We start from the raw sequence: 24,986 nt of genomic DNA, 5'->3' as shown, positions 1-24,986 counted from the left end.
CTGCCCCTTGTCATGTTTAAATTCTGCTGAAAGATTTATTCTACAGGCAAGAGGCAATAACTTGGAAGTGCTTCCCATTTAAAGAGTGTGGTTCTGAGGTGACTTTAGATCAGAAAACCATAAAAGCAATTTATGTTATATGAAACTGTGTACTTTTGATGAGGGATTGACAAAATAAGGTACTATAAAGGATTAGGTTTTGTATCTGGAAGGATCTTAGTTTATGTACAGTACCTGTATTTTGTTGATTGCTCCAAGAGAGTCATACCATGTCTGCACAGCCCCGGGGAACTGCCTAGTGACTGTCATTCGAAGAACAATGCAGAATGAGATGGTGGTAAATATTTTTCGGACGATAATTCCATGCGTCAGCGCAAGGGGAAGCACACACAAAAACACCACAAAAAAACCTGAGAAGAAGAAGGCTGAACTGTTGAAATATCTCACATATGCAGCTTTTCGGGTCAGTTTCAGTTCAGTTCTGTCAAAAAAAGAAGTGTAAAGATTCATTGTTCATAGTGACAGAAAGGTGGGTGAAAAATTTAGTGACACAGGCTTAACTATGTGTCCATGTTTGCCATTACTTTCCAAGACTACTGAAGAAGTGACCCCGTTCCTACTGTTAGTGTGAAAGCTTGAGGAAAGGGAAGTAGATACACTAAGCCCTGGTCTACACTACGAGTTTAGGTCAAATTTAGCAGTGTTAGATCGATTTAACATCCACACGACTAAGCCATTTTTGTCGACTTAAAGAGCTCTTAAAATTCATTTCTGTACTCCTCCCTGACGAGAGGATTAGTGCTGAAATTGACATCACTGGGTTGAATTTGGGGTAGTGTGGACGCAATTCGACGGTATTGGCCTCCGGGAGCTATCCCAGGGTACTCCACTGTGACTGCTCTGGACAGCACTTTCAACTCAGATGCACTAGCCAGATACACAGGAAAAGCACCGGGAACTTTTGAATTTCATTTCCTGTTTTGCCAGCGTGGCAAGCTCATCAGTAGAGGTGACTATGCAGAGCTCATCAGCACAAGTGGCATGCAGTCCTAGAATCGCAAAAGAGCTCCAGCATGGACCGAACAGGAGGTACTGGATCTGACCACTGTATGGGGAGATGAATCCATGCTATCAGAACTCCGTTCCAAAAGATGAGATGCCAAAATATTTGAAAAAATCTCCAAGGGCACGATGGACAGAGGCTATAACAGGGACCCATAGCAGTGCCGCGTGAAAATTAAGGAGCTCAGGCAAGCCTACCAAAAAACCAAAGAGGCAAATGGCCGCTCCGGGTCAGAGCCCCAGACATGCTGCCTCTATGATGAGCTGCATGCAATTCTAGGGGATGCCCCTACCACTACCCCACCCTTGTCCATGGACACCTGCAAGGGGACCTGCATGCAACAGGGATGAGGATTCTGGGGACAAGGAAGATGAGGAGGAGGAGAAGGAGGATAGTGCACAACAGGCAAGTGGAGAAACCATTCTCCCCAACAGCCAGGAACTGTTTATCACCCTGGCGGGCTCCCAGACCAGGAAGCTGGAGAAGGCACCTCTGGTGAGTGTACCTTTGTAAATATAATACATGGTTTAAAAGCAAGCATATTTAATGATTAATTTGCTCTGAAGACTTGGGATGCATTCACGGCCAGAACAGCTACTGGAAAACTCTGTTAACGTGTCTGTGGATGGAGCGGAAATCCTCCAGGGACATTATTAAGGGAACATTCAGAGGTGGCCGTTCCTGCTGGGCTGTTTGCCTGTGGCTGAAAAGAAATCATCCCCGCTTTTAGCCACTTGGTGGGAGGCGGGGGCCGTTCATACTGAGCTGTTCGCGTTTGGCTGGCAGGGATCTTCCCTGATACTAGTCACGCAGTTGGAGGAGAGGATAAGCGATCATCCCAGAGAATGGGGTGGGGGGGGAGTTTGTGCTGCATGTTAACCCGAAAACCGCAGCCCCTCCTTTTAAATGGCCAACCCAACAGGTGGTTGGTATGGGAAAGAAAGGTGCTGCTGTTTGAAACCATTCCCACATGTTATGAAGGTTGAAGAAGCCAAAAGACTGTGGCTTACCATGGCTGCCTGCAAGCTGAATTCTGTTGCCCGGCCCTGCGTGTGTGATCTCTCACACCAAACCGGCAGGCCCTCAATATAAGAGGCAAAATGCGACCTTGTACCGAAAGCACATGTGCTATGTAATGTTAACAGCTTGGTTCACCGTGAAAGAGTCTACCCATTGTTCTCTAAAATGTGTCTCTTAAATTCTACTCTCCCTTTTTTTCCTCCTGCAGCTGCAAATGTTTCAACGCTCCCCCTATCATCTCCAGCCCAGAGGCTAGCGCAGATAAGAAGACAAAAAAAATGCACTCGCAATGAAATGTTCTCTGAGCTCATGCAGTCCTCCCGCACTGAAAGAGCTCAGCAGAATGTGTGGAGACAAACATTGACAGAGTCCAGGAAAGCAGAAAATGAACGCGAGGACCGGAGGGACGAGCAAGATGAGAGGTTGTGGGAGCAAGAGGAGAGGTGGCGGTAGCATGATGAGAGGAGGCAGGATGCAATGCTGAGGCTACTGGGGGATCAAACTGATATGCTTCGGCGTCTGGTGGAGCTGCAGAAAAGGCAGCAGGAGCGCAGACCGCCACTACAGCCCCTGTGTAACCACCCACACTCCTCCCCAAGATCCATAGCTTCCTCACCCAGATGCCCAAGAACGCGGGGGGAACGGGACTCCAGGTACCCAACCACTCCACCCCAGAGGATTGCCCAAGCAACAGAAGGCTGGCATTGAATAAGTTTTGACGTGCAGTGTGGCCTTGTCCTTCCCTCCTCCCCTCATCCACCACCCCACCCAGTGCTTCCCTCCTCCCCAACCCATCCCGGGCTACCTTGGCAGTTATCCCCCTATTTGTGTGATGAATTAATAAAGAATGCGTGATTTTGAAACAACAATGACTTTATTGCCTCTGCAAGCGGTGATCAAAGGGGGGAGGGCAGTTGGCTTACAGGGAAGTAGAGTGAACCAAGTGGGTGGGTTTTCATCAAGGAGAAACAAACAGAACTGTCACACCGTAGCCTGGCCAGTCATGAAACTGGTTTTCAAAGCTTCTCTGATGCGCAGCGCATCCTGCTGTGCTCTTCTAATCACCCTGGTGTCTGGCTGCACGTAATCAGCAGCCAGGCAATTTGCCTCAACCTCCCACCCCGCCATAAACGTCTCCCCCTCACTCTCACAGACATCGTGGAGCACACAGCAAGCAACAATAACAATGGGAATATTGGTTTCACTGAGGTCTAACCGAGTCAGTAAACTACACCAGCGCACTTTTAAACATCCAAGTGCACATTCTACGACCATTCTGCACTTGCTAAGCCTGTAGTTGAACAGCTCCTGACTACTGTCCAGGGTGCCTGTGTATGGCTTCATGAGCCATGGCATTAAGGGGATAACTATAGGCATTTCAACATTCCCAACAGTTATTTTCTGGTCTGGGAAGTAAGTCCCTTCCTGCAGCTGTTCAAACAGACCAGAGTTCCTGAAGATGCGAGTGTCATGTACCTTTCCCGGCCATCCCACATTGATGTCGGTGAAATGTCCCTTGTGATCCACCAGTGCTTGCGGCACCATTAAAAAGTACCCCTTGTGGTTTACATACTGGCTGCCAAGGTAGTCCAGTCCCAAGATAGGGATATGCGTTCCGTCTATTGCTCCACCACAGTTAGGGAATCCCATTGCAGCAAAGCCATCTACTATGACCTGCACATTTCCCAGAGTCACTACCCTTGATAGCAGCAGCTCAGTGATTGTGTTGACTACTTGGATCACAGCAGCCCCCACAGTAGATTTGCCCATTCCAAATTGATTCCTGACTGACCAGTAGTTGTCTGATGTTACAAGCTTCCAGAGGGCTATCATCACTCGCTTGTGAACTGTGAGGGCTGCTCTCATCTTGGTATTCTTGTGCTTCAGAGCAGGGGAAAGCAAAGTCACAAAGTTCCATGAAAGTGCCCTCACGCATGCAAAAGTTTCGCAGCCACGCGGAATCATCCGAGACCTGCAACACTGTGCAGTCCCACCAGTCTGTGCTTGTTTCCCGGGCCCAGAATCAGCATTCCATGGCATGAGCCTGCCCCATTGCCACCAGGATGTCCAAATTGCCAGGGCCCGGACTTTGAGAGAAGTCTGTATCCATGTCCTCATCACTCTCGTCACCACGCTGCCATCGCCTCCTTGCCTGCTTTTGCTGGTTCTGGTTCTTCACATACTGCAGGATAATGTGCAAGGTGTTTACAATGCTCATAACTGCTGCAGAGATCTGAGTGGGCTCCATGCTTGCCTTGGTATGGCGTCTGCAGGAGAGCAGAGTTGCAGCGGAAGCAGTGGCTGACAATGGATGCCATGAAAATAGATATTTATAGAGAACAACAAGAGCACCTGCGAGGTAGATTCATAAGAGCAGAAGAGCAGAGTTGCAGCGGAAGCGGTAGATGACGACGGTTAGCACCGCACACATTTCCCGAGGAAGAACACATGTACCCGGGAGCCCATGAAGACAACATGGAGAAATTCGCTATTGAGACAATAGCAGCAGAGCAGAGTTGCACCAAAAGTGGTTGACGATGACAGTTAGCAGTCCTACTGCACCATCTGCTGAAAGCAGTATGGCGTCCGCACGGAAAAAAGGCACGAAACAATTGTCTGCCATTGCTTTTATGGAGAGAGGGGCGATTGATGACATGTACCCAAAATCACCCGCAACAATGTTTTTGCCCCATCAGGCATTGGGAGCTTAACCCAGAATTCCAATGGGTGGCGGAGACTGAGGGAACTGTGGGATAGCTACCCACAGTGCACTGCTCCATAAGTCGATGCTAGCCACGGTAGTGAGGACGCACTCAGCCGACTTAATATGCTTAGTGTGGACATACATAATCTACTGTATAAAATCAATTTCTAAAAATCTACTTCTATAATATCGACCTAATTTCGTAGTGTAGACATACCCTTATGCAACTCCCACTGGCATTTCTCAGGGCATAATTTTGCCCACCAAGTCTATACTCTGTCTTAATATAAAATACTCCAATATCTAGCATAGGGGCGGGCAAACTTTTTGGCCTGAGGGCCACATCAGATTTTGGAAATCATATGGAGGGCCAATTAGGGGAGGCTGTGCCTCCCCCCGCCCCCCTGCTTCTTGCCCCCTGACCCCCACCCCGGGACTCCTGCCCCATTCAACATCCCCTGTTCCCTGACAGCCCCCCCAGGACCCCTCGGCATCCATCCCCCCCCACACTCCCTGTCCCCTGACTGCCCCTGGAACCCCTACCCGACTGCCTCCCACCAACCCATCCAACCCCTCCTCTCCTTCCTGACTGCCCCCCCCGGGACCCCTGCCCCATCCAACCACCCTTTCTCCCTAACCGCCCCCAGGACACCTGCCCCTGACGGTGCCCCACTACCCCATCCAACTCCCCCTCCTTCCTGACTGCCTCCCCAGGACCCCTGCCCCCATTCAACCCCCGTGTTCCCCACCCTCTGACCACCCTGACCCCTATCCACCCCCTGCCCCCTGACCACCACCACCCCCCAAACTCCCCTGCCCTCTATCAAACCCCCCTGCTCCCTGCCTCCTTATCGTGCTGGAGCACCGGTAAAGTGCTCTCCATAGTAATGTGCTACTTACAGTGTACTGAGCATGCTCAGTTCATCTGAGCATGCTCAGTACATCTGCTGAAGCCACTGCCCTTCACCCTGCCCTTATTAGCCATAGGATTCTGAGGCCTGCTTTTGACAGGGGGTTAAAAAATGGCAAAGAGGGTGAATCAGAGGAGGGGGGTGGCCAGGGTCTGACCAGCGGGGTGGAAATTTACTGGTCAGGGGCATCAAGCAGCTGGAGGCAGCATTAGGAGAGGGGCTAAAGGGCAAAATCAGGAATGAGCGGGGGAGGAGGCAGAATTAAGCCCAGGAGTGAGGCGCTGGCAGAGGGTGTTACAGGGCAAAACCCAGCACAGGCGGGGCACAGAGGGTAGCAGTTACCCAGTGGGACTGAGACACCAGTGTTTGCAAAATAGTTTGTTGGGGGGGCAAGAGGCTTTTTTATTTGAGCAAAGTGGCTTTTTTGTATGGTCACACGAACTGAGCATGCTCAGTAACATCTGTTGAAGCCACTGTCCTTTACCCTGACCTTATTAGCCATAAAAATCTGCTGACTGCTATTTACAGGGGTTAAAAAGGGGCAAAGGGAGCAAATGGGAGCAGGGGGGGTGGCCAGGGTCTGAGCACGGGGCGGACATTGACTGGTCAGGGGGGTCAAGCAGCTGGAGGCAAGATTAGGAGAGGGGCCAAAGGGCAAAATCAGGGCTGGCGGGGGGGAGGAGCAGGAGTTAAGCTCGGGGTGAAGTGCTGGCAGAGGATGACAGAGGGCAAAATCTGGCACAGGCAGGGGCACAGTGGGTAACAGTTACCCCAGTGGATTGAGACACCAGTGTTTGCAAAAATGATGGGGGGCAACAGGGCTTTTTTTATTTCCCCTCTCACAGAGAGCACCTCTCAGCATCAGCTTCCCAGGGCACAGGCATCCCAATGGCTAGTCAATGCAACCCCTCTTTGTCTGATCTAATCTCCTGAGGCTACGTCTACACTACAAAGTTCAAAGCACTGCCGCAGGTAATCCACCTCGACAAGGGATTAGCTCCGAGCACTGGGAGCGGAGCCTGTCTACACTAGTGCTTTAAAGCACTCAAACTTGCTCGGGGGGGCTGATTTTTCACACCCCCTAAGCCAGCTAGTTAGAGCGCTTTAACTGCCAGTGTAGATAATCCTGGCAAGTTATGTCAGCATAGAGTCACTACAGTTACTATGTCACTTGTGTGCATGTCTCCTGGACTCCTTGTCTCAGCAGTCAGGGTACTCACCAGAAGCACTTGTATAGATTCAGAGTGAGGTGCACCACTGTATTTTGGGAAGCTTTGGTTTGGCAGTGTATGCTGGGTACCAAACAGGTCAGACAGGGGTGGTTGTGGCCATGGGATCCAACTTCTTATAAGGCATTGTTAACCTTCCACTAATTTTATATTTATCCCATACATAAACATATACATAATATTTACACCTTTTTTTCTAAACCCACAAACCTGCCTGGCCCCCCTCACTGTCTGCCATCTCACACAGAATCATGGAGCTTGCATGGCTCTGCACTATTGTCATGAGCATTTGCACCCAAAAGTGCATGGTCCTTTACTATTTGCAGATCAGCAAACATACATGTGGGGTGTGACATTATACTCTACTTTCTTTATGAAAATATGCTTATGATATGGATATGACGTAGCTAATATATACTTTATGCAAGATGGCTGATGTGGGGTATCATTGCAAAACTTAAGACCTATTGACTGTGTTTATCCAACATGTAACGTTTGTATCTGAGGCTAGAAATATGGACCATGTCTAGCTTGGCTGCTTTTAACTCCCTGCTTATCGGAGTGGGGAAGCTGCCCCACTACAGGCACAGACACAACTTTTTTTGTATAGTGATGTGCCCCGTGAGGGTTAATGTGTATACATTAGATTCCAGGGCCTTGTACCATCCAGAAACATATGCAGCAGCGACAGGTCCGACTTTGCTAAAAAAAAAAAAAAAAAAAAGGCCATCTGATGTAGCTAATTCCTAAAGATAGCAGTCATCAGATTCCAGTGTTACAGGTAGCACATCCCTACAGATTGCAGTTTCTTACGTGTGTGTGTGTGTGTGTGTGTGTGTGTGTGTGTCTGTGAAAATGCTATGTGTGTGTGTGTGTGTGTGTGTGTGTGTGTGTGTGTGTGTGTCTGTGAAAATGCTATCTGTAGGACCGGGCTACCTGCAGCAGCAACAGGTCCTACTTTGCTAAAAAAGGACATCTGATGTAGCTAATACAAGCAGTCTCACAGACCAAACTGATAGCTTTCTTTAACAGTGTAACAAGCCTTGTGGATGGGGGGAAGTGGTTGACATGGTCTATTTTGCCTTTAGTAAGGCTTTTGATACTGTCTCCCATGACCTGCTCATAAACAAACTATGGAAATGCAACCTAGATGGAGCAACAAGGTTATTCCCACATAGATAGTCAGAAATCTCTCACATGGCATCTTACTCCACTGATAAATTTTCCGAGAGGAGGTCTTGGGCCATGCATGCTTGGGAAACCAAAAGAAGCATGACTCTTAAAGGAGTCATGTTACCACAGTTGATGGGCAGAGAGTTCCAGAACCTAATAGAGAGGGACTCGGTCCCTGAGCTAATATTCTGAAAAGGGTAGGGTTTCTCTGCAACTCCTTGCCAGCAAGGAGCATCATACCCCTACCTGGTCTGTAGTGGGCAAACCTTGTCCAGGATAATTCGGAGGAAATTCAGGGACTTTCCCAGTCTTCCAACCTTTCTCTGGCAGGAGAGTAGGATTTGGCCCTCTGTCCTTATTGAGATAAAATTCTTACTGAGGACAGGGATTGGGCCCATTATCTTCATGTGGATTTAACAGCAACAGGTTGCTGAGGTTACTCCCTTCTAGATAGATTAGGTTTTGTACATCTTTCTTAGTCATGGCATCCATAGAAAATGGGAAATTTAAATCAACTGATATGCTGCTTTAGAGAACTGCCAGCAGAAGAGATCCTTTTATAAAAGTTTTTAGCAAACATAAGTTTGTCAAGTACAGCAAAAATACAAAGAGTCAGAGAATGGAGAGAAAAAGGGGGAGAAAGGGCGGGGAGAGAAGAGAAGCACCAGGGATTAAAGTGAAAAGAAGGAAACTAAATCCCTAGGAAAAACCTGAATTTGGGGTGGGATGGGGATAAGGAAGTGTATAACACAAAAAGCACTGCTTTGCAGGTATGTAGAAAAAAAACCCACTAGGACTATGTGAAACACACTGGAGAACAACATTTTCTTATCTCGTTGTGCTAAACTGCAAGAAGCTTCCTGATAGCAGCGCCATAAAATGATAGAAATAGGCTGAGCTTTAGTGCACCCTTTATCCCACTATTTCAACCTTAGATGTCTGAGTTTAATCATTCAGTGAATATACGTCATCAGAGATGTGTCTCATCACTGGAGCTCCCAGGATGTTTAGTAATAGGAATTCTGTGTCTCTAGAAGCTCACTAACCTTTTAAAATCCAAAATGGTTTGGAACAAGCTTGCCCGGGAGACTACCTGTGTTTTCATATCCTATTTAAACAGTTGTAAACAGCATAGATGCCCAAATTGTCTTGCTTTAAATGAGAGGGGATTGCTCAAAAGATGGTAGTGGTGATTTTTTTTCCTATAAGGGCACCTGAATGTTTGGAATTCACTTCCTCTGTTCCTCTGCCAGAGCCCAGATTTTTTTTTTTTTAAGCTGTCTGGACATCTTGACTTGTTCAAAAGGCCGTGCCACTTCTCTGGCATTTCTGGAAGGGATGTATAGAGGTATTGTTCAGATTCCTGTTGTGGAGGGGATTTACCATTAGTATGAGCTCATTTGTGCTTTTAAGGCACAGCCTGTGTTGGTGGCAGTGCAAAGCCATACCATTCCAGAGGAGTGTTTCTGCTCTACACACTTTCAGGGTAGCTAGCACTGTTGGCTGGTGTGTAGATGAACAGGGTCAAGGGCCCACTTGCTGCTCTGTGGAGTGGCCCAAGAGGGAAGAAAGTGTATGTGAGGTAAGATGTTCTCATGAAATTTTTGCCATTTTCTCTTAAAGAAAGTCATACATAACTTAACAAGAGTTATTAAACCAATGGGGCTCTTTAAAAACTTAATAGGGTCAATAAACCTGTGGAATATAATACAGAATAGCCTTTCTACAAATTTGTGCAACATTCAGTTGTAGGGATATACATGTCTATTCATTTCTTTAGTACTTACTCACAAGGTTTGGCCCAAATCTCACAAGAACAACTCATGAGTTTTTCGTTCTATGAGATCTAAGACCTAGCCTTGATTCAGCCTGGAATCTGAACCTCAGCCAACCCTAATTCAGATCTGGATCCAAACTCAGCCTCTCAGCCCATATTGAATCAAAATAGATTACAGGTACCATCATTTTCAAGGACTTCTCTGCACTGAAGGAAACAAGCGCTGCACTTTCTATGGGTTGCCATTTAAAAGGCACAACATAAGCAGCTGCACAATAAGGACATGTTTGGGTAATAATATTATTTCATTCCTTTTATTTACATGAAATATGGTCCTTACATTTCTTCTGTTCTTTTTTGTTATTTTCCCAGCCACACACCTGAAGCTTAATTCCTACTCTTTCTGTGGGAGTAGATGCACTACTCTGATAGGTTTGATGCAAGAGTAACCCACCGGCCAGCATGTGTTATGTCTCTTCCTCCCCACCATGCCCGATCTGTACTGGTTGTGAATCTGTTACAGCTCTTCTGTAGGGAGCCTGGCTCTGTGGCTCAAACTGTAGTGATTTATACTTGCAGCTCTGGAGGTTAAAATGGGTAGTTGCACAAAGATCTCCCAGATTATCACATTTATAAGTCCAGTATAGCCATTTAAAGCAGGAGTACTTCTAACTCTTAAGCATGACATGACCCCAACAGCCTTGTATTACAAGATTTGAAGGGGTCTTTAATGAAGTCTGTGCAAAATAACTGCAGAGGATTCATACCTCTGCTTCAGAACTGGAAGAAAGCCTTGAATAATCATAATCTCACAGATACCATTTTTTTGGTAGGGTAAGGAATAGGTTAGCTAGAAACAAATACAGATGCTAGGATTGCCTTTACCTATACCTGTTAAATAGTAACATTGAATGTCAGTTACATATAGCTAAGCAGTCAGGTCTTCTGATTTTTTTTCCATAACCATCAACATTTTAGAGATGAAAAAAACCAGCTGTTTCCAAGCCCAGAACGGGAGTTTTTCCTCTGCATTCCTTTTAGAATACATGAAACACCATCTGAGGCGGCTAGTTGCTTTATACAGCAAGATGGAAATAACAGACCAATGGACCATCTCCACTCATGCCCTGTCATTTAGAGTTGCTTTTATCAAATAGTTTGGAGAAAGCAAAAAATAGAACCACAAAACTTCCATACTGCACTTGATAAATTGGGGGAGAAACAAAACCACAGTGAGGGAATGTTCCTCCCACTGCCTGCTGATGGCCCATTTATGAAGGATGAATATTGATGGGTCTTGTTTCCTAGCTAACGTAACCATGGATGCTATTCATAGGCATCTAAGAATTTTAATTTTTTTAACCTTATAGAAATGAGTCTGACAAATGAATACACTTACTCTCGAAGGCCTTCAATCATTTTTTCCATTGCATCTTCCCAACAATAAGCTTTAACTGACTGTATATTCTCAATTATTTCTGAGGTGATCACAAGTCTCTCATTTGTCTTTCCTGCCCTCCTGTCTCTGTAAAATAATGAGGCATTAAATAATAATAGTGAATAATACTGTGCATTCAAAGACAAATAATTAATGCATTATGAAGAAAAACTCTAGGAAGTATGACTCACATAATTGACAATGAGTCTTAATATTTTATAAAATTTCTCACTACTTTATACATATAAACACTTAATTTTTAATATTTACACACTCAATGTTAATAAATAAGACCCTGAACCTACGTTCTTTGCACCCTCCAAATTCTGATTAAGAGGCATGTGGAGTTCACAAGGAATGCAGGGTTATGCCTTATCTGCCATTTTATGGGCCAATTGTGCTCATTTTACTCATTTGTGACATATCAGTGGGAATTCCAGTGTAAGGTAAGTAAGGTTTGGCTTTGTGTATGTTAACAATAGTATCTGTTTATCTTTAGAATTTGATTCTATTTTTAAACATTGTTCATTAAGAAAAAGGGACTAAATTCAGCCCTGGTTGAACTCCACTGTCTTCAGGGAGGAACCTCCACTGACTTTGGGGATGAATTGGCGCAACGAACTTTACTAAAGTCATTTTTGTATCTAATTTCCTGTATTCTGGTGTGTGTTCCTGCTCTCCCAATCTCCAGTTTGCTTTTAAATCTCCTTTTCTTCCATTATTTCCTTCTGACTTTCTCCATTTTTCTTTCAATTTTATTTACTTCATGAAGAGGCAAAAAAAAGTTAGGATCTTGCTTTGCAAGGCAATGGCTATAAACACAGTTGCAAAACAACCAACCTATATAAATACCAAGATTTGGAAACAGGACCAGATTCTGTGTTTATTTACTCACCAGGGAGCCCCATTGATTTAAGTCAGGACTATCCCCCATATGTGAAATAATCTTACAAACTAATTGTAAGATGACCAATTAATTATTAATGTATTAGTCTATTAAAGAACCACATCAGCATTAGCCCAATAATATTTTTCTACCCTTCTCCAAGTGCTTCTATTGTGTTTTCTTTACTTCAGATTTTTTTTTGTGTAATCCTGTCCTCAGAAGAGCAGACTCTAACAGAGTAACATTTTTAAGTGAGGACCATAAGTATCATAAAGCAATATGTCTTGTGAAAACATACAATTATTTAGAACATCTTTAACATTTTGTCACCTGTACTTCATCATCATTCGTCCTAACCCAGCTTGGAAAAGGGCCATGATTATCACAAAGAAAAGTCCACAAAATGCTGTGGGCCCTAACATCTCCACCAGCAGTCCCATCAGTAGCACCACTTGTAAAGGTCCAATCCATACAAAATGAGCCAATGCTAGCCCCTGCAAAAATCCACAGCAAAAATACTCAGACAATATGAAAGAGAGAGGAGCTATTGAGGTGATACTCTGAACAATTTGCACAAAGAATAGGAAAAGAATTTCCAGTAGTAAAACAAGTTTATAGAGGAGATTTTGTGGTTCTGAGCACATAGCAATGTGGGTGTTAATTACACTGAGGACATACCAATGCATATATACATTCCACACATGAGCTTTGTTTTTTTCAAGGGACAAAGTTCAGTCCACAACTCTCCTCGAAACTGTATAAATACAAAGTGAAATCCTGGCCCCATATAGGCATGTAGGAGTTTGGCCATTGACTTCACAGGGACCGGGATTCCCCCCCGTCCTCTCCCCTCTATGTTTTCAATCACTGCCAAATGAGACAAGATATATGAAAGAACCTATGAAGAATTATTTAAAATTGTTATGGAAGGTAACTTATTTCGGTGAAAGAGTGATTAAGGCTGTATATGCAATTAATTCAAAACAACCTGCTCCCTATATGGTCATCTCCCTCATTTGTTTTCCCTGGCATGGATTTAGGGCCAACTCCTGTAGTCCTGAGGGCCAAATAATGTCATGGACAGTGCACATCCTGAGAAACGAAAAACCTCACAAGTGTTAGGCAATAATGGCTGGTACATGCAGAGAGGGAGTGAGGGTGATGTACAAGCAGCGTAGAATTCCCCTCTGTGAGTTGGCAGCTCTGTGGTTTTGGGAGCAGGGGCAGCAGGGTGGGAGCAGTTGACGGGGGGAGATGGCTGATGCCTGCAGCATCCTGGCCATAGAGATTAATAGCTATTTGCCATACAAGATGTATGGTGGGGGTACAAGTCTATATCATACTAGCATTTGTATGACAGCATAGGTCCTGAGGGAGCCATGCTATCAAGAGGTTTGGAGAGGGATGCACAAGGTAGTATTTGTCTAGCGAAGGGTTTGTACTTGTATTCATAACCACACTAGCTGATTGCCTCCCGAGTATCACATGAGAAGTTCTACTCTTCCTGTCTTCCTCACACCTCAGCCTTATGCTAGCTGTAGTTGGAAGTGGCATGCCTCTCCTCCCAATAGGATGGCCAAACAGACACTCTGTGACTTGAAATTCATGGAGTTTCTAGGCCCTTCCATCAACTGAGTAACATACAGTACTGTACAATCCACATGCTACTACTAGCACTCTTCGCTTTACAGGTTTGTGCTGCTACCCCGCTGTCTTGGCTGCAGGAGATGGGAGAAGATGTGGTCTGAATCAGCCTCTCCCTGACTACACACCCACACATCATGCAGGTGGGAATGCAGTTTGGGAGTTTCTTAAGATGAGCACAGCTCACCACAGTTGGCCATTTATTGCCATTGCTTGACTGTCGCCATGGTGATGCTAACGCTTCTAGAACTGTTTGAAGTTTTGCAGTCACTCACTTTTGTTTCTGTGATACAACAAATACAGGAGCTTAAACAAGCAGTGACATACCTCGTCAAATTTGTTCAGATTGTTGGAAAGGAGACTAATGAGTTGTCCAGTGCTTATTTTATCTAGGACTCTGCTTGACAGTTTTAAGGTCTGCAAAATAATACAAAACAGTAGATGAATGGCCTTGTAACTTAGTTGAATAAAAGAGAATAAATAGAAATATTAGTAATTAACAGCCAGTGAACAGTAATACAAATGTTTCATTTGCTATCTTTGTTACAAAGAAAAACACTTATTAAATCCGTTTTATTTATATCACTAAAGTTTAATGTATTCATTATATTACTTTGCAAATACAGTATGGACTTTTTTTAACCTAGCTTTTACTTTGTTGCATATTTCTATATGTAAGGCAAGACTGAATTACACATGCATGCTGAGTGTTTCTGTGTATGGTCCCAAATCCTCTAGAGTGCACACCTTAACAAGAATTTCTTGACAGACATGGTGAAATTTGTAATGAGGAGCAGTAACAACTCCATAGTTAAAGTTAGGTTCTATTTTGCACTTAACATAAGATTTCAACCTCTTCGTTTTTATATAAAATCCACACCCGACCGGTCCCAAATTTTCAGCACAAAATCTCTGAGTAAAACTTGAATCTTCTGAGTATTTTCCCATAAATCTATTAATGGGTTTCTAATTTATAATTAGTTAACAATTGGTATTTTAAAGTCCATATATCTGAGTCTTATGTTTTTTCAGCCCCTGGTAGCTTAAAAACAACAAACTGTAGAAAGTCAAAAAGATGTTGGTCTGGAGTTATAGAATTGCTTTAACTACAAGAAGAAAACAATTATTACCACTATTCATCACAAAACTACATCTTTATGCTAAACAGTTAGCTAATGGAGAAGAAGATTTACTTGGCTACTTCTGCTCTTTGACAAGGTATGAAGAAGGCTTTTTGAATAGTTTAGGGGAGGAATATAACAGAGCCTTTGGACATATGCCCCCAGTAATGTTCCTGGAATCCAAAATTGATGATGTTCCTGGAATCCAAAATTGATGATTGATACTTGATGCATAGGGAATGGATTTTACTAGTCCAGGAGCTTTTGTATTGCATCAGAGAAGAAGATTTTCAACAAAATAGCAGCTATTTTGTTGAAGAGCAAGATTTCCATTGTTCAGGAGATTTGCTCAGCAGTTTCACAAAGCGAAAACTGCTGCACTGAAGATTCTGTTCTTCATCAAACCAGTGGCTCACTTCAGCTAGTAGGTGAAATGTATGAGTATGTTTGGGGACCCTGGAAGCATAGAGCCTAAGGCTACGTCTACACTCGCACTTTTGTCAGTATAGCTTATGTTGCTCAGAGGTGTGAAAAAAACACCTCTCTGAGTGACATAAGTTACACCGACAGAAGAACCGGTGTGGACAGCGCCGAGTCGGCAGGAGACAACTTTCCCATTGACATAGCTTTCGCCGTTCATTGGGAGTGGTTTAATTATGTTGATGGCAGAGCTCTCTCCCATCGGCATAGAGCGGCTACAAGAGCAATCTTACAGCAGCACAGCTGCATCGGTACAACTGTGCTACTATAACCTCACTAGTGTAGATGTGGCCTAAGACTACCACTGGATGTGATCTGAAAAGTATATCCTCTCAGCTAGTTTTGATAGTTTTTTATCTAGGGATAATTTTTTTCAACATGGATTTGATTATAATGGGGGATGTGGTCTTTTGTTATGTAAGTACATCATCCTACAGCTGGCAAAATGTGATTTTGAATAGGTGAGGAGAATCATCAGGATTTTACAACAGGAAGGAGCTGTGATCTAAAAACTATTCTAGCACAGTCCCTCTTCCACACACATACACTTCCAACAGCAATGCCCTGTATTAGCTCAAAATCTGCCGGTTTTCAGATTGTAGCATATGAATAATACATGCATTTGGCTAAATAGAGCTGTGTTTGGCAAAAATCACAGTCCTTTTGAGATTTTCACATTTTCAAAACAAAGAGCACATGAACATCTGTTACTAGACACTTTTCAGAGGAAGGAAGAATCTTGGTCGACAAATAATTTTAGGGCACCAGCTTCTAGATAATATAATGCATACATAGGCACCATAAAAAAGTCAGCATTTGCCAAGCATTATTACATATCACTATCTGAGCTATAACAGGGGATTTCCCCATATTTAATATAGAATATAACAGTGATGAGTGTGTGATGTCTGTTGGCAAATGTTTGCTTTTTAATGGTAACCACTGAATGCTTCCAATTCTGTAGATCAACAGTATCAATCTGAGGGCAGATTTGAGCCACTTAAAAGGAAATCTTCAAAACGACAGTCAATAAATAACTGGGATGCAGGAAACTGCATGCTGTAGAGTAGTTTTTCCTTGTGCTTTATGTTCACTTTATTATTCAAACCCGATCTCTCCTATAGTTTGTTGCCTAAAACCTCCCCTCTTCTAACCCTCTTCTGAAAATGTTCTTGTGCCAGCAGCATACACTAAATACAATCATTTTGCTTTCTTATTCATTCAAGTGAAAGTGAAAAAGCTACCTTTTTGTAAATTAAACTAAACATGGCTATTCTTATTTGCATTCCTATATGATGAAGGCCAAATATAGCAGGGTGCAGAAGCAGTGTCCTCACAATGAAGAGAAGGCACAAGCCTATGCCCAGATAGTAAGCTATGGATCGCTCATGGGAGTTGCTAGGATCATAGGAGGCTATTATTCTTCCCAGTAAAAGAGGTTGCACAGATTTGGTGACTTCCTGCAGGAGAAGACAAGAGAAAGCATTTGTAGTTAATTTCTTTTTCAGAACAGACAACTTTTTAATTTCAAGCGGTGTCAACCATTTACTTCTAGTATATCGTAAGCAAGGATGCTTGCTCTCTTCACAGTGCAAATTAAAAGAAGATACAATAGCCATAAAGTGCTTGATTCACCATGGCTTTACGCCAGTATTATGTTCTTGTAACTCCAATGAAGTCAATGGAGTTAAGCCAACATAAAATTTTATTAATGCAATAGTGAAACCAGGCCATAGACTTTAAGAATATCTACTGCTCTTGAGATATGTAACTCTTGTTAAAGTGCTTAAATTAGCAATATGTTTCTAGATTTACTTTTCAAGCTCACGGGGAAAGATTTTATTCTCAATATGTGTCTCTCATAAAGAAAGAGAAACTATATAAGCAATTAGTCCATTCAGCCTTTCCTGTGTGTACATGCTTGCGCTGGGGGTTTTTTTGGTAGTTTTTTTTTAGTGAGACCCTAATTTTAGCCTTCTGAACAACTGAGTTAATGACTCAGCACATTTGAATCCAGAAGCACTTTAGATGCTGGTTCTTCACTCTAACCCTTGGGTACCAGTCTACCTTGTGCATCACTGAACCAAATAAGGCACAGCCAGATTCATAATATGTCCTAAAGTGAATGTTAGCAGAACAACAACAGAAGAAATAGGGTGAAACATAAGGGAAAGGATAGGAAATAACGAAAAGAGCACGAAACACAAATACTCTGGTATAGCTATGTGGATATTAATCGACCACTATATTTATCTTGGGCCTGAGATCAGCTTTGCCCCACATCTCTCCTTATCCTTCATTACTGCTGTCACTAAACCCTACTGGTGTTTGCTCTGTGCCAGGAGAATAGGTCTGTTTCCCTCCATTTCCTCTGTCCAGGCTTTGCTCAATTTCTCATTTTTGACCACTTACAACCTCTTTCTCTCTACCTCTCACCCCACCCAAAATACAGATGCAAAAATCACCTGAGTTCCTTGGTATGACTTTCTCCTTTATATTCTGTGGAAACCACAGAAGGGTTGTGAAATATGAATGAGCTCAGTGGTTTGTTTAATTGTTAGTGCTAAGAACTTTGTGTGTGTGTGTGTGTGTGTGTGTGTGTGTGTCCCCTTCTCGCTTCCCATCGTATTTGTTTCTCTCCCAGCAAAGAGAGTGAGCGTGTCAAATGCTAAACAAATAGACAGTTGCAAAACTCTCTTTGTACAGATGTGTGATACACTTTAAATGTTCCTAAATGGTGCCCCCAAACTGAGTGCCAGGGAGAGTTACCATGCAGGAAGAGAGGAAGACATGAGCTACTGGAGCTCAGTTGTAACTCAGGGTTTTCAGTGATAAATAGGTCAGGACTTTCCCCTTTGATTTTTCTTTTCCTCTCCACACTCTTTAAATTACTTATGGTTATCAAGACAACAGCATTACTAACTGCTTTTACATCATGTGCTACAATCGCATCAGAATAGAAAAGTTAGTTGACTGTTTCAACACAGGAAATGAAAATGTATACCCGGAATAGATCACCTGTGTTAAGTACTACCTTTGCCAGATTAAATATAATTGTGTCAACACAAATACTGTAAACTTGAGTCCTGGTTTGACAAAGACAATAGTGTTCTTAGTAGGCAAAGGAGGAGTGTTTACAAAACACACACAGACACAGACACACAACATTAGACAGCTGTGTTAAGACCATCTGCATCTGTGAGCAGCAAATCACAACTTCATACATCTCATAAAAATGCGAAACAAGGACATGGGCAGTGCTTTCAAGGACATGGGCATTGCTTTGTTTCATGTTCCCTGAGATTCCCAGGTAAGTTTTATACATCTGTCTTAAGTAGCATGTACTCTGGTATTTACAATTTATTCCATTTATGCATCAGTGGAAATACCATGCTCTGTGACTGTGTTTGTTGTGTATATAGAGACATCAAATATGTTTTCAGCTAATTGAAGCAAGGTGATTTACAGGTTTACAGGAATATACAAAGAATAATGACTGGCAACGTGCCACCTTATTTGCTAGATCATGTTGGCAGAGAGATCATATATGCGAGAGACTGATATTTAATACACACACAGAAAGGCAAATCTGGGTATTTTTCATATTGTTCTGTCCTGTAATTCTGACAAGTTAACAGCTAACAAATATTAATATAACTTTAAGCTAACTAGAATGTCTTGCCTATCTGGTATGAGATATGTGTACCTGTGTGGGAGGCAATAGGACTATTTAAAAGAATATTCACCTGCTGAGCCACTCTGAATTCTGCAGACATTAATTATAGAAATGTAGTGCTGGAGGCAACCTGGATATTTCATCAAGTCCAGCCTGCTAAAGTTTAGGCAGGGCCAAGTAAACCTAGACCATCTCTGACAGGTGTTTATCCAAAATCTTCTTAAAAGCCTCCAATGATGGGGATTCCACAACCTTCCTTGGAAGCCTATTCCAGAACTTCACTCCCCTTATAGTTAAAAGCTTTTCCCAATATCTGAACTAAACTTCCCTTCCTGCCGATTAAGCCAATGCTTTCTTGTCCTACCTTCAGTGGACATGGAGAATAATTGATCATGAGCCTCTTTATGACAGCCCTTAGCATATTTGTAGACTGTCACCTCAGTCTTCTTTTCTCAAGAACAAACATGCCTTGTGTTTTTAACCTTTCCTCATAATCAGGTTTTCTAAACTTATGATTTTTCTTGCTCTCTTCTGGATTTTCTCCAATCTGTCCACATCTTTCCTAAAGTGTGGCACCCAGAATTAGACACAATACTCCAGCAGAGGCCTCACCAGTGTTGAATAAAACAGGGCAATTACCCTACAACACTCTTACTCATCCACCCCAGAATGATATTCGCCTTTTTTGCAACAGCATCATATTGTTGACTCATATTCAATTTATGATCCTTTTGAGCAGTACTATCGCCGAGCCAGTTATTCCCCATTTTGAAGTTGTGTTTTTGCTTTCTCCTTCCTCATGAAATACTTTGTCCTTATCTTTACTGAATGTCATTGAGTTGAATTCAGACCATTTCTCCAATTTTTCAAGGTCATTTTGAATTCTAATCCTGTCCTCCAAAGTGCTTGCAATCCCTCCCTGCTTGGTGTCATTGCAAATTTTATAAGCATACTCTCCGCTCCATTATCCAAGTCATTAATTAAAATATTGAATAGTATTGAACCCAAGACTGACCCCTGGGCACACATTAGATACCCCCTCCCAGTCGGACAGTGAACCATTGAGAACTACTTTTTGAGTATGGTCTTTCAACAAGTTGTGCACCCACTTTATAGTAATTTAACCTTTTTAGTGAAGACTGAAGCAAAATAGGCATTGAACACCTCAACCTTCTTGAGTAGCACCCAACCCCGTTTTTGCATGTCTCCACAGAGTAGCTCAGCAGTGGACATGTAAATGGTCACTTCTAAAATTACACAACAGGAGAATTTCAGGGATATTCATTCTGTTACCTAAATTTAAACTCCTATAGTGTAAATGACAGCAGTAAAAATTACCCAGGTATGGCTATGTTGATTTATATTGCACCAAAGTGCATTAGAGGTTAAAAAACCCAAACAAGTACTTTGAGAGCAAGGAAGGGGAAAGTTAAAACTGTTTCTGCATTTGTGATACAGTTAATTTGCCTGAATGGACACTAACCAATATACAGTTATGCAAGTATGCTTGAAAGAGAGTATTGTACAGATGTATTACAACTATGCTCACAACTAAGTGGTTAACTGGCTAGTAAATTGCTTGCAAGAAGTGTGTTTTTTTTTCTTTAAAGAGACATCTAATGGTTGAGGAATATAGATGTTTAGGGCAGCAGGGAAGCAGATACACAGAACAAACCATGAACAGTTTGATGTGCCTAACACAACAATTTATGAAAGTGAATTATAGCATGCTAGGATACCAGAATGCAAGTGTCTGCCCTTCAGTAACATCATTACCTAAGGTGCATGAGGTGAGAGAGAGGGAGAAATTACTAGATCTACTGAGAGCAGAGCTGTGGTGCTGGTTGCAACAGGTGCTATACGAATACCAGGAATTCAAAAGGAAAGCAAGGTTAAAACCCATATTCATTTTTGTTTTGTTTTTACAAAGCCTGAAGTCCTCACTCCGACTCCAGTGGGAATTGTGTTCATGAGACTCAAAATCTGGCCCTATTCCAATGCTCCAATTGTCAGCCTTCATTTTTCAGCAATCACTTTAAAAAGTATTCTTTAGAAACTAGCAAGCTGATAGAGGCCAATCCATTTAATATTTTGAACATTGTTTTTGTATAGTGTTAACTTTTTAAACACAATGTTGTGCGGAATACAGAACTCTAATATGCTGGAGCAGCCAGTGTCAGTTTATATTATTTTCTTGTTGTTAATTTCCTTATGCAGAAAAAGTTAGGGCCAGAACCTTAGACTGAATATTTGGCTGTAGGTGTGATTTCCCTTGTTTTTGTGAGTTTGAGCCAGACTCTTACAGAATCATTGCTACACACTAGCAAACCTTGAACTATATGCATGTTACAAAGGACTCATTGAACTGTCAGTTTTTCTGCATTTCCGTTCCCCATCATTTCTGATTACAAGATATTTTGTATAAACAGAGATTTTTCTTTCCTAATCAGTCTTCAAAGCTAATTCTTCTGCCACTGAATGATATTACAGTCCAGTGCTTGTGACACAAAAAAGGTTTCCCTGTTAATGAATTATGAGGTCACAAAGAGGGATGGATTAAGGTTAACTGGCTCCCATAATACCCACCCAAAAACCCTCAAAGATTCCGGATTTAAAGATAGGGCAGGGATTAATGGGCTTTCTTCATTCCCACTCCTAACTCTTCCTCGCTGCCTGAAAAGCTAATAGTATGTTAGGAACGGGACAAATAAGTCACCAAAAGTCATAATGCCACTATATAAATGCATGGTACACCTACACCTTGAAAACTGTGTGCAGTTCTGGTTGTCCCATCTCAAAAATGATATATAAGAATTGGAAAAGGTTCAGAAAAGGACAACAAATATGATTGGGGCATAGAACAGCTTCCACATGAGGAGAGATTTAAAAGACTGGGACTGTTCAACTTGGAGAAGAGATGACTGGGGGGGATATAATAGATGTCTATAAAATCATTAATGGTGTGAAGAAAGTGAATAAGGAAGTGCTATTTACCCATTCTCATAACACAAGAACTGAGGTCACCTGATGAAATTAATAGGCAGCAGGTTTAAAACAAACAAAAGGAAGTATTTCTTCACACAACACACAGTGAACCTCTGGAACTCTTTGCCAGAGGATGTTGTGAAGGCCAAGACTATAACTGGGTTCAAAAACTAGATGCATTCATTTGGCTATTAGCCAAAATGGTCAGGGATGCAACCCCAAGCTGTGGGTGTCCCTAAGCCTCTGCATGCCAGATGCTGTCTCTGGATGACAGGGGATGGATCACTTCATAATTGCCCTGTTTGGTCCATCTGGCATTGCCACTGTCAGAAGACAGGATAATGGACTAGCTGGACAATTGTTCTGACCCAGTATGGCTATTCTTACGTTCTTTTGAACCTGTCTGCTCCCCTCCTTTTGCACAGCCCAAAATCAGCCCCCTCTTCACCTCTAAAGGAGTTGATGGGTAGAAGTATCCGAGGCAATATCTCTTGAGAAGCTGATAAAATTCCATGAGGGCATTTGGGTATTATAAAGATTTTGTTGTGGGAATATGTGAAATGAGATTGGTGTGGATGTTAATCTTGTTTGGATTGGTGATTTCCTTGATTTTTAGTGATTATACACAGAGGAAATGCATTTGAGGAACCTGTTCTCAAAGATGCTTGATTAATTTTCTGTGGGAATACCACCCCACACACATACCCAGACAACTCTGAATAGCAACCAAAGTGAAGCAGAAGCCAATGCAGGCTATCGAGCACAGATACACTATACCCTCCAAGTAGATGAGCAGTCACAATCTGCACTAGCTGAATCTTCTCAATAGCCCCAAGTAGGCCAGAGTAAAACCATCAAATCTACAGATAAAAACGTAAGAGAAAACTGTAATAAGGCGTGAATCCAAGAGAAATGTGTGCAACGTCAGCAAGGAAAAATGAGTTGTCCTGCTGAATGACACCAGGCCTGAATTTGTGTGTGTCTGTGTACACATGCACATTCAACAAAAACATGTGTACTTCGGTTTCTTTTAGTATAGTGGCACTGAACAGCACATTTTAAAAAACTATTAACTTGCAGTACAATGGCTCCCTTATTTTTGTTCCTCCTCTTTTTCACTTCCATTTCATCAGCACAATTTTCCTTCTAAAGTAGGTTATGTTTCTTTTCCTCAAACCCTTGCCTTTTCCAGTGCACATTTCCCTCAGACTAGCTTCTCTTTCTCCTTCCTTCAATGTCCTATTCTCTCCTTCATTTCCTCATCTTCATTATTATTATATATTTGTATATTACAGGAGCACCTTCTCCAGTCAAGAATCTGGGTCCCACTGTGCTAGGCACTGGACAGCTACACAACAAAGAAGATGCTCCCTGTCCCAGAGAGCTCATAGTCTAATTTAGTATTTGCCTGTCTGTACATACAAAGAGAGAGGGAGAATTGGTTGAATCCTCAGTTCCTATTTTCCTGCTTTGCAAAGCAAAAGAGTCAGAAAGCTACCTTAAAGGGGTAACCAAGGGGAAACAGAAGAGTATTCTGGTGGTGTACAACTTCTGCAGGCAGGTCTAAACTTCCCCTGAATGGAGGATAGGACATGACAGGTAAAGAGGAAGCAGAATACATACCTCTCCAACCAGATTCTTGCTGGGGTAGCTTCTGGCTGCAGACAGTGTAATTTAGAGGAGCCCTGAGGCGGTTCTAAATTATGCCAAGCAACCAGGGACTATTTCAGATACTAGCCAGCTGAAAGGTGGCTTACGAGCCACCCTTCCCTGACACCTTTCCTCATCTGTGCATCTGAGGATTGAGCCCAATATCTCTGTCTATCCAGAAATTGTGTCTGTCTGTCAATAGCTAGGAAAACAGAAACTTTTTGTGTATGCAGTTAGAGAATTTTGATAAATGTGGTTTAAAAATGAAAAAGGACCCTTTAAACTCTTACATTGTTAACCTGAAAACTCCATAGAAGTGATTATTCAGCATCAAGTCTTTTATTTTAAAAATGTAACCCAACGTCACAGAGTTCTTAAAATACTAAACTACACATGGCTGATGTGAATGGTCCCAAATATCCATTCAATGCTGTTGTGCCTAAGAAGGGTTACCCTTAACTTAAAAGAACATATGTAGTTGGTTCCGCTTTTTTTTTTCCTTTTTAAAAAAGGTGGTGGTTATTGAATAGTTTTTTAAAAGGAAGCGCTAGGATTAACCAATAGAGGTAGGTACGCAACACTTAGTTTTGGGGGGCGGTTTTGTTTTTCAGATAAAACAGAATGCTAAGTTTTACAACTTCTCGCTTCTTCATTATATTGTCCTTCTAGACTTCCTGACTCTATTTTTTGTCTAATGATGCCCAGAGCTACAGTCAATCTGCTGTATGAAATACCACTGTTTTTACGGATAAATTTATATTGTAATAAATATGCACACATGGCCTCAGAGCTTGTTAGCCGTAATGATGTCAATCAAGATTTGTCTACAAAACTACTGAAAAAGATTTGTTATTTAGACTTGTCATTCTAAGAATTAAGAAGAAGGAAATGACACATAATGTAAAGAGCTTCTATCACTCCTACATTCATGTAATTGGAAGCCATTATCTAGAACATCTCACCATTATACACATCCTTTGGGCCAAATATTGCTCTCTGATGCACCGGCAGACATACAAAAGAAACTCCAATGATGCCAATAGAATCATTCCACTTTCACACCGGTGTAACAGAAAGAAGAACATTACTCTTTTTCTTTCAACAGGGTAATGAAACTATTGCAACATCAGCAATAAACCTATTACATTTGTTTGATCACAACGCTACCGTGACCTTAGCCACAATACACCATAAAACAAACAATCAGTTTTACACAATCTGTTGGTAAA

The 24,986-nt window shown here is 42.4% G+C and overlaps 1 protein-coding gene across 1 annotated transcript in view; it reads right to left on the bottom strand.

Annotated features, from left to right (window-relative positions):
- CFTR (CF transmembrane conductance regulator) overlaps window positions 1-24,986 on the bottom strand; it is a 139,280-nt gene that overhangs the window by 111,659 nt on the left and 2,635 nt on the right. The window contains exons 3-7 of the mRNA XM_074952101.1: window positions 16,691-16,906; window positions 14,173-14,262; window positions 12,532-12,695; window positions 11,277-11,402; window positions 235-481 (exon numbers count right to left, since the gene is read on the bottom strand). Of these exons, the coding sequence (XP_074808202.1) occupies window positions 235-481; window positions 11,277-11,402; window positions 12,532-12,695; window positions 14,173-14,262; window positions 16,691-16,906 (843 nt within the window). The remainder of the gene's footprint in view (window positions 1-234; window positions 482-11,276; window positions 11,403-12,531; window positions 12,696-14,172; window positions 14,263-16,690; window positions 16,907-24,986) is intronic.

This window comes from Natator depressus, chromosome 1, assembly GCF_965152275.1.
Source record: "Natator depressus isolate rNatDep1 chromosome 1, rNatDep2.hap1, whole genome shotgun sequence".
Classification (NCBI taxonomy): domain Eukaryota; kingdom Metazoa; phylum Chordata; order Testudines; family Cheloniidae; genus Natator; species Natator depressus.
This window is presented reverse-complemented; position numbering and strand designations above follow the sequence as displayed.